Source organism: Chiloscyllium plagiosum, unplaced genomic scaffold, assembly GCF_037043375.1.
Source record: "Chiloscyllium plagiosum isolate Xiang-an unplaced genomic scaffold, Cpla_swu_hap1 HiC_scaffold_10, whole genome shotgun sequence".
Taxonomy (NCBI): domain Eukaryota; kingdom Metazoa; phylum Chordata; class Chondrichthyes; order Orectolobiformes; family Hemiscylliidae; genus Chiloscyllium; species Chiloscyllium plagiosum.
This window is the reverse complement of record NW_028270148.1, coordinates 85,798,228-85,813,528: the sequence shown is the minus strand read 5'-3', so window position 1 is coordinate 85,813,528 and position 15,301 is coordinate 85,798,228. Positions and strand designations below refer to the sequence as shown.

At 39.1% G+C, this 15,301-nt stretch overlaps 1 protein-coding gene across 1 annotated transcript in view; it reads right to left on the bottom strand.

Moving 5' to 3' along the window:
* Positions 1-7,371: 7,371 nt before the first annotated feature.
* Positions 7,372-15,301, bottom strand: part of igf2r (insulin-like growth factor 2 receptor) — a 218,934-nt gene continuing 211,004 nt past the window's right edge. Inside the window, exons 45-47 of the mRNA XM_043696288.2 lie at positions 14,198-14,356; positions 11,126-11,195; positions 7,372-8,731 (exon numbers count right to left, since the gene is read on the bottom strand). Of these exons, the coding sequence (XP_043552223.2) occupies positions 8,291-8,731; positions 11,126-11,195; positions 14,198-14,356 (670 nt within the window). The 3' untranslated portion in view covers positions 7,372-8,290. The remainder of the gene's footprint in view (positions 8,732-11,125; positions 11,196-14,197; positions 14,357-15,301) is intronic.

The following is a 15,301-nucleotide window of genomic DNA, read 5'->3' as shown; positions in this document are numbered from 1 at the left end:
AAACTTGAAAGGGTTCAGAAAAGATTTACAAGGATGTTGCCAGAGTTGGAGGATCTGAGCTACAGGGAGAGGCTGAACAGGCTGGGGCTGTTTTCCCTGGAGCTTTGGAGGCTGAAGGGTGACCTTATAGAGGTTTACAAAATTATGAGGGGCATGGATAGGATAAATAGACAAAGTCTTTTCTCTGGGGTTGGAGAGTCCAGAACTAGAGGACATAGGTTTAGGGTGAGAGGGGAAAGATATAAGAGAGACCTAAAGGGCAACTTTTTCCACACAGAGGGTGGTATGTGTATGGAATGAGCTGCCAGAGGATGTGGAGGAGGCTGGTACAATTGCAACATTTAAGAGGCATTTGGATGGGTATATGAATCGGAAGGGTTGAAGGATATGGGCCGGGTGCTGGCAGGTGGGACTAGATTGGGTTGCGATATCTGGTCAGCATGGACGGGTTGGACCGAAGGGTTTGTTTCCATGCTGTACACATCTCTATGACTATGACTAAATATAGGAGCAGACTCAATGGGCTTAATGGACTACTTCTGCTCCTACCTTACATGGTCTTATGATAGAACACTGGCACCAGAACACATACACTAAATAGTATTAAAGATAACCAGTCTAAGCTGTACCAAACCTAGTTGTCAATGGCATAATTCAATAACAGCTTTCAGCCTACAATGTCTCAGGATTCAAATACTTCAAACTTTCCCTCACTATTTACAACATGAAAGCAATGCACTAAAACCAAGCTGAACACATCTGCACCTTTCAAGCTGGTAAAATTTAGTCTGTGCTAAAGCAGACCATTATTCCCACTGATGTATTCATTCATAGCTTTAATAAGTCTCTAGGTAACTTGATACTTATTGTAAGTGCTATTTGATCAAGTAGTGTAGTTAGTCTAAGCAAACAAGTTGCAAAAGGGTGCGTACAAATGGAGATTTGACTAGTAACTGATTGATAACTGGTCACCAGTCCACAAACCAATGGCAAAGGCTCTCTGCCTACCAGTATGTGACTGGCTCCCAGGCAGCTGAAGTGTATGAATGGTTGGTTAGAAGTCAACAAATCTCTAGCAAGGAAGGAACTGTCCTCCTGAATTTTTGTTTTAAATACCAAGCTTGAAGAAAGCCAGTTTGTTTCCCCTCATCAGTCACTGGTAAAGAGCGAAAGCTTTCAGCAAGTCAGAAATGCAAGTATGAACCAATCACAGTGTGCCTCCTACAAACAAGTGGGAATACCTGGAGCTGGTATATCAAAAGATGCAGAAGGTCCCAAAATGATCATCTCAGCAAACCCTGTGGACAGCGTAAATAATGATTTTGTTTTTTTGAGTATGCACTGAATGGGAAAAGAATTGGTTTAAAACCAAGAATGGTTGAACGATTACTGCAGTTTTAAAAATCAAGTAATCGTACGCTCATTGCAAGCACTGTTTAGACAGCTGCTAGTTCAAGCAGCAGTAGAAAGTGTAGATTTGGAGTCAGGTCTGTGTACAAATGGAGAATCAACCCACAAGTAGCTGATCAGTCCGTGGACCAATGACCAGTTCTCAACGCTAAAGGCATCTTTTGCCTTCCATCAACTGTCTGGTTCTCTCATAACAGAACATCTTAAATCTGTGAATAAGATGGGAATAAGCAATCAGATCACCAGCAGTTCAGGAACTGCACCTTTTCTCAGCAGCAAAACCACTTTAAACCTGAAGAAAACGTTTTTTCTTTCTTCAATCATTGTTGTAAGCGTAGACTTTTATAAAAGTTCTGAATTTTAAATAAGTATGAACCAGCTACCCTATGCCTCCAAAAATCTAGCATTTTAACTAGTATTACTTGCTGATGGTTCACAATTGTGCACATGTTGCTAGGATCAATTTAGTTCTAATAAGTAATTCATAAGCAAAATCAAATTGTTGGAAAAGCTCAGCAGGTCTGGCAGCATCTGTGGAGACAAATGCTTTGGGTTGAGAGTGCCTTCCTCAGAACTCAGGCTGCCAGTCTGCTGAGCTTGTCCAGCAATTTACGTTTTTGTTTGATTTACAGCATGCACAGTTCTTTCAGCTTTTAAATAATTTATGTTAAGAACAGAAACCTGATCAATAGTTTCTGTCAACCGAGGTTGAAGAGACAAGTAAATTGGGAAATTAAATGCACTTAAAATCTTAAAGTTTTATGACGACTTTGGGAATAGCAAGGATTGATTTCTAGTCCAGTGAGGCAGAACATTGGAATTCATTTTCCTCCACAGAATTCCTTAGAACTCATTTTCCTCCACAGTCCTTAGAATTCTCATGAATCTAGTGCAGACTGTGTCATTAAATATATTCAAGACTGAGCTGGACAGATTTTTATCAATAAGGAAATTAAAGAATAAGGAGGCAAACAGGGATGTTGAGCTAAGGCCATAATCATATCAGCATAATCTGATGGATTGGCATAGGTCTGCTTATTTATGATCAGAGGCCGACTGAAGCATTGTACATGCAGGATAAAATTGCTGTCATATTTTCCAGGTCTTGCTGCACTGTAATATTACAAGATGTTCAGGAAAGGCATTATATAATTTAAAGCATTATATTTAATTCCAATAGGTGTAAATATTGCCCAGAAGTGTAATAATCCCTCTAAAATCAAAGGCCTTTTGAAAATTCTTACATATAACATCATCTGCCCTGATCAAAAACTCAGATTAGTCAAACATAAACATGGACTTAATATGGGAAAGTTAATCTAAATGTTAGGTAATTTTCCCCAAACGATGGTTTCTAAAAGCTTTCCTATTAGTGATAATAAACATTTTTTTTCAAAAATCACATGGCTGGGAATGACTAACATTTGATGCTAAATTAACAATCTATTCAACAATTTCAGCTGAGGCAGTGTGCAGGGTTATGTTGCCACCAGGAATGGATTTCTCAGGGCAGAAGTTCAGTACATGGGTGATGTCCTGGATTGGATGACTTCAGCTCTTCATGTGCCATCTGCAATGCAAGTGGCCACATGCTAAACTGGTAACTCCCAGAATGGTAATGCCATTGAATGTCAAGGGACCATGGTACGATTTGTATGTGTTGGAGATAATAATTGTTTAGCACTGAAACTAGTTAGCTCGAGGAAATCTAAGACTGACATTTCAGTGAGTTCTCCATGTAACACAATTGTATTAGCCCCCAGTACCCCTCAGCCTCCAAATACACCACCTCCCAATCCTGAAAGAGGACTCTACATACAGATGGCATGACAGATCATCAATACAATATGAAAATGAAAAGATTCAACCAGATCATGAAGGAAAAAAAATCAATAAATTACACAATCAAGATGTGACCTGTTGTTTTTTTTAAAAAAAGAACTGCCTAAATTAGATTCATACTACCAATAATGATGGAAAATCTAGGCTCAAAATTAATTTCAAGTTTCCAATAACTTTGAACTGATATGGAAATGTGATTCTCTTAGGAGATCAGTAGTGCTTAGTGAAGGCTACATTATGTACAATAGTCAAAGATTTCAGTTAAAATCACACAACACTAGGTTATAGTCAAAGAGGTTTAATTGGAAGCACTAGCTTTTTGAGAGCTGCTCCTTCATCAGTTGGTTGTGGAGAATTTATAGCAAAAGTTTATAATGTGATATAACTGAAATTATACAGTATGTTGAAACTGTGTCCTCCAGTTCTAGATACTCCCAGCACCTACTCAGTCCAGGGCCTGGACAAAGTGGAGATACACTGGGGCTCAACAAGTTTAAGTGCACACACACACCTTCTCACAGACTTCGACCCCTGTACACGCTCATATACTCACAAACACAAACTGCCACCCTCCTCCACCACACACACCCCACATTTCAATGTATAACTCCTGTGGTGACATCATTTCCTGTTCTTTTTCTCACAGGATGGTAAATGGGATCCAAATAATGTGTTTGTTGAGTGTGTTTCGGTTGGAATACCATGCTTCTCGGAATTCCGTATGTAAGGATACTAATGAGAGTGGGTCATTTTGACTGGGACAACACATCCATCCTAGGACAAGCCAAACATACACGGGAATTCCTAGAAGCATGACATTGCAACCGGCACTCTATCAAGTGTGACTTGGATCCCATTTATCACCCCAAGAAAAATATGAAATGACATAATCACAGGAAATACATCACCAACCCAAGGAAACCCAAACAAAGGGGGCTACATCACCAGTGCTTCATCTGGACACTCACTGAAGATGTTACCAGTACAGTGACAAAACATCTGAAAACAAACCTTCCATCTTAGCGAGCAAACCTGCATCTACCATATGTCTTTACATATATTTTACATCTTCAACTTCGTTTCCTACCCATTGTATTGCAGCACTGTTTGCTTTTACCTTCAATGTGATTTCATCTTTAGTTTTGATTTGATGCTGATGTACAAAGTTAAAAATCACAACATCAGGTAATAGCCCAACTGTACAACCAACTGATGAAGGAGCAACGCTCCGAAAGCTAGTGCTTCCAAATAAACCTACTGGGCTAAAACCTGGTGTTGTGATTTTTATCTTTAGCTTTCCTTTGTTTCTCTCAATGGAGTACATCTTTGTTGAGTTGAAAAATATCTTAAACAATCCAAACATCAATTACCTGAATTTCGTATTATCCAATCAAGATCGCAAGGTCCTGATGTTTGACTAAACAGTTATCCAGCATTTGTTTATCCAATATTCGATTACCCAAACAAAATACTTCCCATCCGTGTCATTCGGATAATCAAGGCTCTCTGTATTTGCTGCTGTTTATGTACCATCTTTCCCTTTGACCCACTTTTCCAATTCACTGCAGTTAACTATATCCTAGCTTTTCCATTTGCCTTTAAGGTATTAGTTTCAGACCCAAGTTTCTCACCTTCAAATACAATGTAAAACTCTATCATGTTATGATCACCCTTGTGGTAAAAAAATTCTTTACTCAAGATTCATTCATCTCATTACACATTCGGAGATTTCAAACAGTTGTTCCTTAGTAGTTCCATGACACCATCCCCTCTGTACTCTGAATTCATCCTCAAGGCTGCCTTGGCCAATTGTATTTTTTCAACCCAAAAAAGGTTAAAATTGCACAATTGTGGTATTTAAGAACCCACGAAACAAAAAAAAAAAGAACAAATTTTCACTTTAATTATTCTGAAAAGGTGATGGGCTGCAATGGCAAAATGAGCTCAGAATTGGATACAAAGCTTTGAGAAACAGGACATCCTTTACAGAATTGTTATAAACACCAGCTAATTTCCTCAAGGGTAGATGATTTCCCAAAGGTTAATCCTGGATTGGTCTAAAAATGAAGTAGTAATTTCAATATTATAGCTCTCAACCTTGCTTCAAAGGTTCCCAATCATCTAAAGTAAAAATCAATGCTGAGTTTAACATGGCAACAGTTTATGCATTTGCTCAATGTGGCGTAAATAAACATGCATATTTATGTCACAAACATCTATGTCAGATACCACCATCCATATTTCAGTTGTAAATGTTTATTAACTCTCATTTACCAAGTAATTAATTTTAATGACAGCTTTACTGGATCCTCCATAGAATTTGGATTTCCAGGTCTGGAAGATATCACTGGCATGGCAGCATCCTTACAGAAACAAGGCAAATCAAGATAGCACAGTTACATGAAACTGACGCATCAGCTGTGTTGTCCCTCAGTCATTTCCTATTTTAATACATAAATTGACTGATTTTGCTTTAATGTATTTCAGTTATAATTAATTTATAACTATTTACCCACTAATGTGAATTACCAGGCTTATGTCCATGTGGAATCAAGGGTTATGGGGATAAGGCAGGATACTGATTGAGGATGATCAGCCATAGTCATAATGAATGGTGGTGCTGGCTCGAAGAGCTGAATGGCCTATTCCTGCACCTATTGTCCATTGTCATGATTTTGTAATTTCTTTCTTGTCTACTCTATCATTTTATTACAATATCTTTGTATGGGGGTGGGGAGGTGGTGAGAAACCACTGACCAGAAATTCAAGTGGACTCAAATAAATTATGGCTACAACGGGACTTGGCAATATTGCCACAAGTAACTCACCTCCTGACTTCCCAAAGCTAGTCCTCAATCTATATATTACACAAGTCAGGAGTGTGCTGTAATATTCCCCCACTAGCCTGGCTGAGTGTAACTTCAAACACTTAAGCAGCTTGACACCATCCAGAATAAAGCAGCCTATTGACTGGCACTACATCCACAAATATCCACTTCCTCTACCACTGACGTTCAGGAGCAACAGTATGTATCTATAATGTGCACTGTAGAAATTTAGCAAAAAAAGTGTTAGATCATACCTTCCAAAGCTACACCCACTTCCACCTGGAAGGATAAGAGTAGTAGATATATGGGAACACCAACATAAGTTCCCTCCAAACCACTCACCATCCTGACTTGGAATTCCTGATGAAGGGCTTATGTCCGATAAGTGGATTTTACTGCTCCGCAGATGCTGCCCCTGCTGTGCTTTTCCAGCAGCACTCAAATCTGGACTCTGATCTCCAGCATCTGCAGTCCTCACTTTTGCCTTGGAACTATATCACCCTTCCATCAGTGTCACTGGGTCAAAATCCTGAAATTCCACACCTAATGGCCCAGGGGAGGTCCACCTAAAACACAGATTGCAACCGTTCAAGGTTGCAGCACCTTCATCACTATCTTCACTCAAGGGTAATTAGGGACAATTAGAAGTAACTATTCAAGTCAGACCAAGTTAAAAGAAACAATTTTTGGCAATACTGATCATTCTAAAATGGGAGACTATTACAGAAAGTGGAAACAACAAAAAAAAGTCAATGTTCTAGGACATATGAGTATGCATTAGGACAAAATAGGCAACTGATAATTGCTAACTGGAAAGAAACCAGAGGATCATACTTTAAGTTTCATAAACAATTCTGAAAACAAAGAATGGCACAACAAGAGGTGACACGGATTTATGCTGCATTAAAATAGGAGGGTTTCAACTGAATGTGCAATTGCATGGATGGAGAATGAAGGGAAAAAAAGCATTTTGCAGCAGGATGTACACACATGCATTCATGACTCTTTTTTGCTGCACTTTCCAAAATATGGATCACATTGCCAAGGCTGGCAAATAACAGATCATTTGAAGATTATACCCAAGTTGCTTATAAAGTGCTGTTTCTCTTTCTTTAATCTTATAAATATCAAAAACTTAATGAGAAAATGAACATATTTTCAAAAGAAAGCAAATGCTGCAACTAATTTTAAATCAAATTTAACATTAAAATTTAGTGTGTGAAAAGACGCAGCATTTTATGCGAATGCACTGATGAAATGACAAAGTATTACGTGGAGCATTACAAGAATGGAATATTTTCATCTTTTATTGAAATGGGTGTTGTGCTTCATATTACAACAAAATTATCAAACCTTCGGTAGAAACAAAAAACCACACATCTTTGATTTGAAAATAATTAAAAACCTTTGAACCCAAAACAGAAATAGATACAAAAAAAAAACACCTGCCCAACACATTGTTGCACTTTGGTATCAATCCATCAAATATGCACAATAATATTGTAAAAATACTTCATAGGAGGGTCATGCAAAAGGATTAGAGCCGACACATCTTGAATAAATTTCCTGTCAACTTTCATACTTGCATTTAACACATTTTTTGCAACACTGTGTAGCCTTTTGTCAAATGTTTCCTTTCAGTATATGAATCAAACAATTTTCCAAAAATGATGATTATGTCCAAACCCTCTGCATTTCCCTACATCACTGTACCGGTTCTGGTTGGGAGGATGAAGAAAGTACCAGTGTTCACTAACCCTTTCCTCTTTTAACTTGCAATAAATATTGACGCAAAAAGGGCAGTGCTTCATGGAAGCTAATCAAAGATATTGAGCTGCAAAGTAACAAATATTCTTTTACTCTGCTCCCCTTCCTTCTCATTGTCAGAAGAATAAGGTCAAAGCTAAAGAAAGCATCATAGAGCTCTTTGCAATACTTAGGTGCAATAATTATTGCCCCAAAGAAATGGCCATGTGCACAAGCTTTAATATATAAATATCCCTCAGGCAAATGCTAGGAAATCAAAGATTTGTCCCTTTACACATTATTGTAAACAATCAGGAGCGTTTATGCAGTTCCCTTCTTGCGTATAATTTGCAAAAAAATCAGCAGGGTTATTCAAACATTCAGCAGAATAAATGACAGGCAAGTTCCTCTCATCCAGACTGCTGGGCTGGGTGTCCTATCAGGCTATTAGATAGGCACAATGGTTAACCCTTTAGCATGTCCTCATCACTGTCATCATGAAAAGTGATATTTGTGGAGTCATTTGCTGGCCTGTTTTGCTTCATTTGTGGTTTCAATTTTCCCTTTGTTTCCTTCTTTTCATTATTTAAACCAAGTAAATCCTCATCACTTTCATCATGAAAGTGCTTGTTTTGTGGATGCCGCTGCTTTTGATTACCCCTGATCTTGGGCTCTCCTGTTCTGGTTGAGCTGATTTTCACTTGTGGCACAGTCAAAACCTCATCTTCACTGTCCTGATCATCCAGTGGGAATGACCCAAATACATCAGCATTTACAGCTTTAGTGACATGGGTCAAGCCATTTTGCTGATACTCTTTTGCTGGTTTCTGTCCATTCTCAGACGAGGAGATTTCTTCCATCAACCATTCAGTCTCATTTTCATCACCGTCCTCTTGCCCATTAATCTGATTGGGGAAAAAAATACAAAATAACTTCCCAGCCTGATTTTACTGAGACCCTAGCCTTTAATCTAAAGAAATCCAATAGAACAGCTTCAATTAATCTTATTTTAATGGTCACCCAATGCTGGATACCGATGGCTAAATGGCAAAGGATAGATATCCAGCTGGTGGGAAAGACTGAATAAATTTATAATTATTCACCTCACGTGCAGCATAGTCTTGATGTTAGTACTTCTATTTTGTAGCTTAATATTCCATTTGACAACTTGCTTTAAGCAATACACATTTTTCTGCAAGCATGACTTCTCAATAGTGCTAGTTGAAAGGATAATCAAACTGCTTACGTGTTAGTTGATGACTGACTACTTTTACTTATTGCTAAAAAGCTGCATGTTAAATTCATTGAAACACGAAACAAAGTATGTAGGGTGTAATATAGCAGACGTGTGTTCTTTTGCTGATTTTCTGCCCAAACCAGCTGTTCCTAGGCTCCAAATGTTGGTGTGCTCGTCAACATTTCTCTTGGAATCGAGCACAACTGGGAGAATTGGAGTCACAATTTTCACAGGGGGCATATCATAGAGCAATTCCCCTATCTGAATTTTGGGGAGAAAAACCAGCGTGATATTGGAACTTCTTAATGAAGTCCTCACTGAAAGCTGTTAACTGCTGCAGTCACAATTCTAACTTCAGGGCACAGCCAGTTACTGTAAAAAGGTGACCATGTATGTATTTGGGACATTAATAACAACTTATAAGTTGCTGTCCGCTACTGCGCAGAGGCCACTTTAGCTGTCCTTCGGAGAGCCTAACAGCATTCTATGCTTTCTTACAGGAGACATGCACATGGATGGAGTATAATTTTTTGTTTACAATTATGAATGCTACACAATGGAAAGTAGTGACAAATACACAAAAATAAGGAATAGGAGAAGTTACCAGTCTGTGAGGTCTGCTCCATCATTCAATACGATCATTTTTTAGATTAGATTCCCTGTGTGGAAACAGGCCCTTCAGCCCAACAAGTCCACACTGACCCTCCGAAGAGTAACCCATCCAGATCTATTCCGTCTAACTGATGCACCTAACACTACGGGCAATTTAGCATGGCCAATTCACCTGACCTGCACATCCTTTGGACTGTGGAAGGAAACCGGAACACCCGGAGGAAACCCACGCAGACAAGGGGAGAATGGGCAAACTCCACACAGACAGTCGCCAGAGGCTGGAACCAAACCTGGGACCCTGGTGCTGCGAGGCAGCAGTGCTAACCACGATCTTCAGATTAAACTTCACTTTCCTGCCTACTCCTTTAACCCTTATTTTCCCTAGAGACCAAAATCTCTATCCTAGCCTTAAATGTAATCAACTATGGAAATTCCTCAAACATGCCAGCAAACAAAAATCTCTCCTTAGTCCTAAATGATCAGCCAGCTCCTTAATGTTTTGGATGCATTGACCAGTAGACAATTTTTCAACATTATTCCAATCAAATCACCTCAATCTTTTACAATTAAATGAGATTCTTCTAAACCCTAATGAAGCTAGATCAATTTAGAAAGTTCAAAATTTTGACATTGCCTTACAGTAATAAAAACTAAGATAATGATACTATGATGTAGAATATATGGCATATAGGCCCTATATATCAGCTTTGAAAAATGTGTTGATGGAAAAGCGCAGCAGGTCAGGCAGCAAAGGAGCAGGAGAATTGACGTTACAGGGATGTCACTTCATTATTATAATTTGCACTTGTACAGCACATTTAACAAAACAAAACTTAGTCAGCCGTGTCAGCCTTGGTTGTGATAATGCACTCAGACAAATCAGTTTATCATGAATCAAAGCTTCACTTCAGAAACTGGAGCACATTATTTAAGGCACCACGAAAATGCAACATTGAAGGTGTGCTACAATGTGCTTTGATTTGAAGAGGTCAGATTCTATACTTAGCACCCTATTTGTTTAGGAAGTAATGCAAATCCTTCGGCATTTTTTGAAGAGCAATCTTATCACTTATCCCATACAATAATCCAAAATATTTTGGTAATTTTCTCCCTGCACAAACTGGTTGCTTCTCTGGTTTGCATAACAGTATCAGACTTCAAATCAAACCTATTACCTGTGAAATGTTTTGAGATACATGAGATACATCAAATTCTTTCAATTACTCTGGTGATAAACTAACCTCCCACTTTCATACTGATTTATTGTAGCGACGCCATCCTACCCTCCTGTCCAATCAGGTTAGCCTAATAGTTTTGCACTTAAATTCACTAATTAATATATTTCAAGTGCATACCTTTAAATAATAGCTACAGCTGTCTTCTGTACTTGTCCTTAACTATCATTTCTTCCCACATAGAAAAAGCCCACACAAAGTTTAGAAAGTTTTACCTTTGTGTATTTGTATGCAACTCCACCTCCTCTTCTGCAACAACCAGTCACTTTTTGCATAATAATTTCCCTAGAAAGAGGTACAGAATTTTTCAAAGATAGGCTGCAAGTTAAAAGGTGGAAAAATACAACTAATATATCCATGCAGAATCTTCAATGCAACAATTACAGGGATGTTACTTCATTATTATAATTTGCACTTGTACAGCACATTTAACAAAACAAATGTTGTCTCATGGCAGCATTAACAAATAAAATTTGACATCATGCATATCCGGAGATCTCTTGCTAAGTGACAAAGGGCATAGTCAAAGAGTTAGGTTTTAAGGATCACCTTAAGTGATGGAGAGGTAAAGGGAAGAAATTACCCAGCTCAGGTTTCGGTAACAGAAGGCATGGCTGACAATGACAGTGTCATGAAAATTAGGGATGTGCAAAAGTCCAGAAATAGGACAGACAGGTTTGCAAAAACAAAGAATAGAGGCAGGAGGGGCAAGACAAAGAAGAAATTTAATTGAGAGCATCACTAGACCAGGAATTGATTATTAATTTAGTCAAAGGTCAGTCATTAACATTAACTAGACAGTACAAGACAGTTAGAGGAAGCAAGTGCTTTTCAATAAAAGTCGCCATAATTCTACCAGACCAGTGGATTGCCCTCAGAGGCAGGACAACTGGCAGCTGTTTAACCTGAGGGTCACCATGCCTCAAGCAAGGGGAGAGGTTGAGAAGGCAGAACCTTTGTGGCGGTAACCTCAGCCTGCACTGGAATTGACTCTGCCTTGCAAATCAGTTTTCCAGCTAACTAACCCCCTTTCTAATGTTTTTCTAATAAGCATCAATTGGGCAATAAGATTAAAAACAAAGGACTGCATTTTGGTTATTCAGGACTCCATGTGAAATACTTGTTTCATTTCACAAACAGGGGACTGGAGGAGCACCAAGGGTTTTGTAGGGGGAAAAAAGTGAGCTGGCAAGTATTTGGCAAGCCTTTTACTTGGGACAGATTAAAGAAACTGCAAGGGAATGGTATGGAGGCAACGGCTGCCAGAAAGAGGCTGGAGTGGGGAGTAGGGCAGCACAACAGCAGTAGGGCAACACTGGGGAGATAGCAGCTTCCAGAGTGGGATGGGGAAGAGGGGGAAAAACTATGAAGGAGAATATTTTTAAACCAGTCAACAGAAGGCAATATTAATAGAGGACTCTATCACTGATGAGTAATGACAATAAAAATACCCTAAAATTCAAAAAAAACATCTTTAGACAAATCATATCAAAGTCCCCTCCAACAGACACTATACAGACCTAGGATCTTATTTTGACTGCTGATGCAAAGGGCTAAGAATCAAGCTGGATGCCACAAAGTATTTCTTCTGCTGTTTTCGCACCATTGTAGTTGACACACAGACATTTGTTGAAACATTTTTGCCAGACACATGTTGAGCGAGGGAGACTTGCAGCATTATTACAAAAGGGTGATGGGTTGAGGGTTTGATAAAATCTAATTTTGAATCATGGATAATCAGTCACCTACAATTTAGAGTCATACGGTTTTACAACACAAACAAATCCTTTGGTTCAACTCGTCCAGGCTGACCAGATATCCTAAATTAATATAATCGCATCTGCCAGCATTTGGCCCATATTCCTCAAAACCCTTCCTATTCACATACCCATTCGGACACCGTTTAAATGCTGTAATTATACCAGCCTCCACCACTTCCTCTGGCAGCTCATTCCATAATGCACTTCCTGTGTGCGAAAAGGTTGCCCCTTAGGTTTAAGCTGAGGGGGGAAACATTTTGAAGGGACCCATGTCCTATAATTTTAGACTTGCCTAGCCTGAGGAAAAGTGACCTTGACTAGTTGACCTATCCAGGTTCATCTTGATTTTAAGCCTTTAAGGTTGCCCCTCAGCTTCTGACGCTCCAGGAAAAATAGCCACAGCCTATTCAGCCTCTCCCTATAGCTCAAACCCTCCAACGTTGGCAACATCCTTGTAAATCTTTTCTAAACCCTTTCAAGTTTCACAACACCTATCCTATTAGCAGGAAGATCAGAATTGAACAGAGTATACCAAATGTAGTACAGCCACAACAGGGCCTCCCAATTCCTATACTCAATGCACTGACTCAAAGGGTAAAAACTAGGACTGCAGATGCTGGAAACCAGAGTCTGGATTAGAGAGTGGTGCTGGAAAAGCACAGCAGGTCAGGCAGCATCCAAGGAGTAGGAAAATCGATGTTTCGGGCAAAAGCCCTTCATCAGGAATAGATCAGCCCTCTATTCCTGATGAAGAGCTTTTGCCCGAAACATGGATTTTCCTGCACCTTGGATGCTGCCTGACCCGCTGTGCTTTTCCAGCGCCACTCTAATCCAGCACTGACCAATAAAGGCAAGCATACCAAACACCATCTTCACTACCCTGTCCACTTTCAAAGAACTATGAACCTGCACTCCAAGGTCTTTGTTCAGCAACACACTCCAGATCCCAAAGTGTACAAGTCCTGCCCTGATTTGCCTCCACCAAAATGCAATACCTCACAGTTATCTAAATTAAACTCCATTTGCCACTCTTTAGCCCGTCAGCTTATATGAACGAGGTCCTGTTGTAGTCTGAAGTAACCTTCTTCGCTTTCCACTACACCACCAATTTTGGCATCATCTGCATATTTACTAACATACCTCGTATGTTCACTTCCAAACTATTTATACAAGTGATCAAAAACAGTGGACCCAGTACTGATCCTTGCAGCACACTAATGGTCACAGGCCTCCAGTCTGAAAAGCAACTCTTCACCACAAGCTAAATTTCTACCCTCAAGCTAAACTTTGTAACTTGATTGAAAAGCTTTCCAATCTTCCTGAAATAGGTCATTTCTCCCCTCCCCCTTCTTTTCTTGGGTAATTAATATCATGACAGAGTGGACACTGAAGTACTTAGGTGAATACAAAAAGAGGACTACCGTAGTTTACTCCCCCTTCAATCTACTTATAGCTTTTAAAATGAGCCTGACAAGTCGAAGAGGGAGTGCAGTACTCGAATTAAAATGAAATTCATTTTATTCATACCTTCTTTCCTGCTTATAAAATAATAAGATGAGGAGGCAGGCAGTCAGTACCACCAACAACACACTGAGCACTGCTCCCACAGCTTTGCTTCTTCTGGACAAACCCTTGATATTATCTCCATTCTGTGACTTATCATCTGGAATCGCAGGATTGACAGATCTGCAGCAAACGGGAAAAATAAATTAGACAGTCTGCACTTATTCAACTTACAAGACTTTTCAACTGACTGCAAAAGTTCCTCATCTACATTTTTTCTGCATATCTACAGTATAGAATCCTGTTAAAAACTAATTCCAGCAAACTACAAGGCCAATCCTATCAATTCATGCACTTTGCCTTATACTTTTTTTTAAAAAGTGAAGTACATCAGAAACTTGCATTTGTGTAGCACCTTCTATACTTTAAAATGCCTGAAACAGTTTATATTCAAAGTACTGTTCAAAGCTACTCACTGTTAAAACATAGGAAACGTAGCACCAAATTGTATACAGAAACCTCCCATAAATAGAAACGTGAAACTGGCCAGATAATCCTCTTGTGATGTCAGTTTTTGGGAGGGTGATGCTAAGGTTTGGAAGAATTACTGGTCAGGTTCCACGGGAGAACTGTCCTGCCTATAATTAAATAGTGGTAGGCGATCAAGTGCATTTCAGGCATGCCTTTGATTAATCTCATCTGAAATGGTGGCACTTCCAACAATAAGACACTTAGCACTGCACTGGAATGCCTGCCTAGATATACATGGAGTATAACTTGAACCCACAGCCTTCCGACTAAAAGTGAATGTACTATACACAAGCACAATTAGTTTGTCAGTGTGAGGATGTTAAGCAAACAAATTGATAATTTCCTCTGGAAAGCAAAGGTCTCATACTTTGTATCCTGGGGGCATTGTTTTGTTGCTTACCATGTAGACATTGTCAGTCTTACATTACCATTTTTGGTTCAACCTTATATATCATATGGCTATCAAGCTTTCAGTTACACAGATTTAGCTTTCCTTTGGGTTAAAGCATGAAATAGGACCTCCTGGTCTCCAACTATACACTCTACTTATGTACTTTATTATTTGTGCAAGACTTCTACTATAGTTCATCTAAAAAT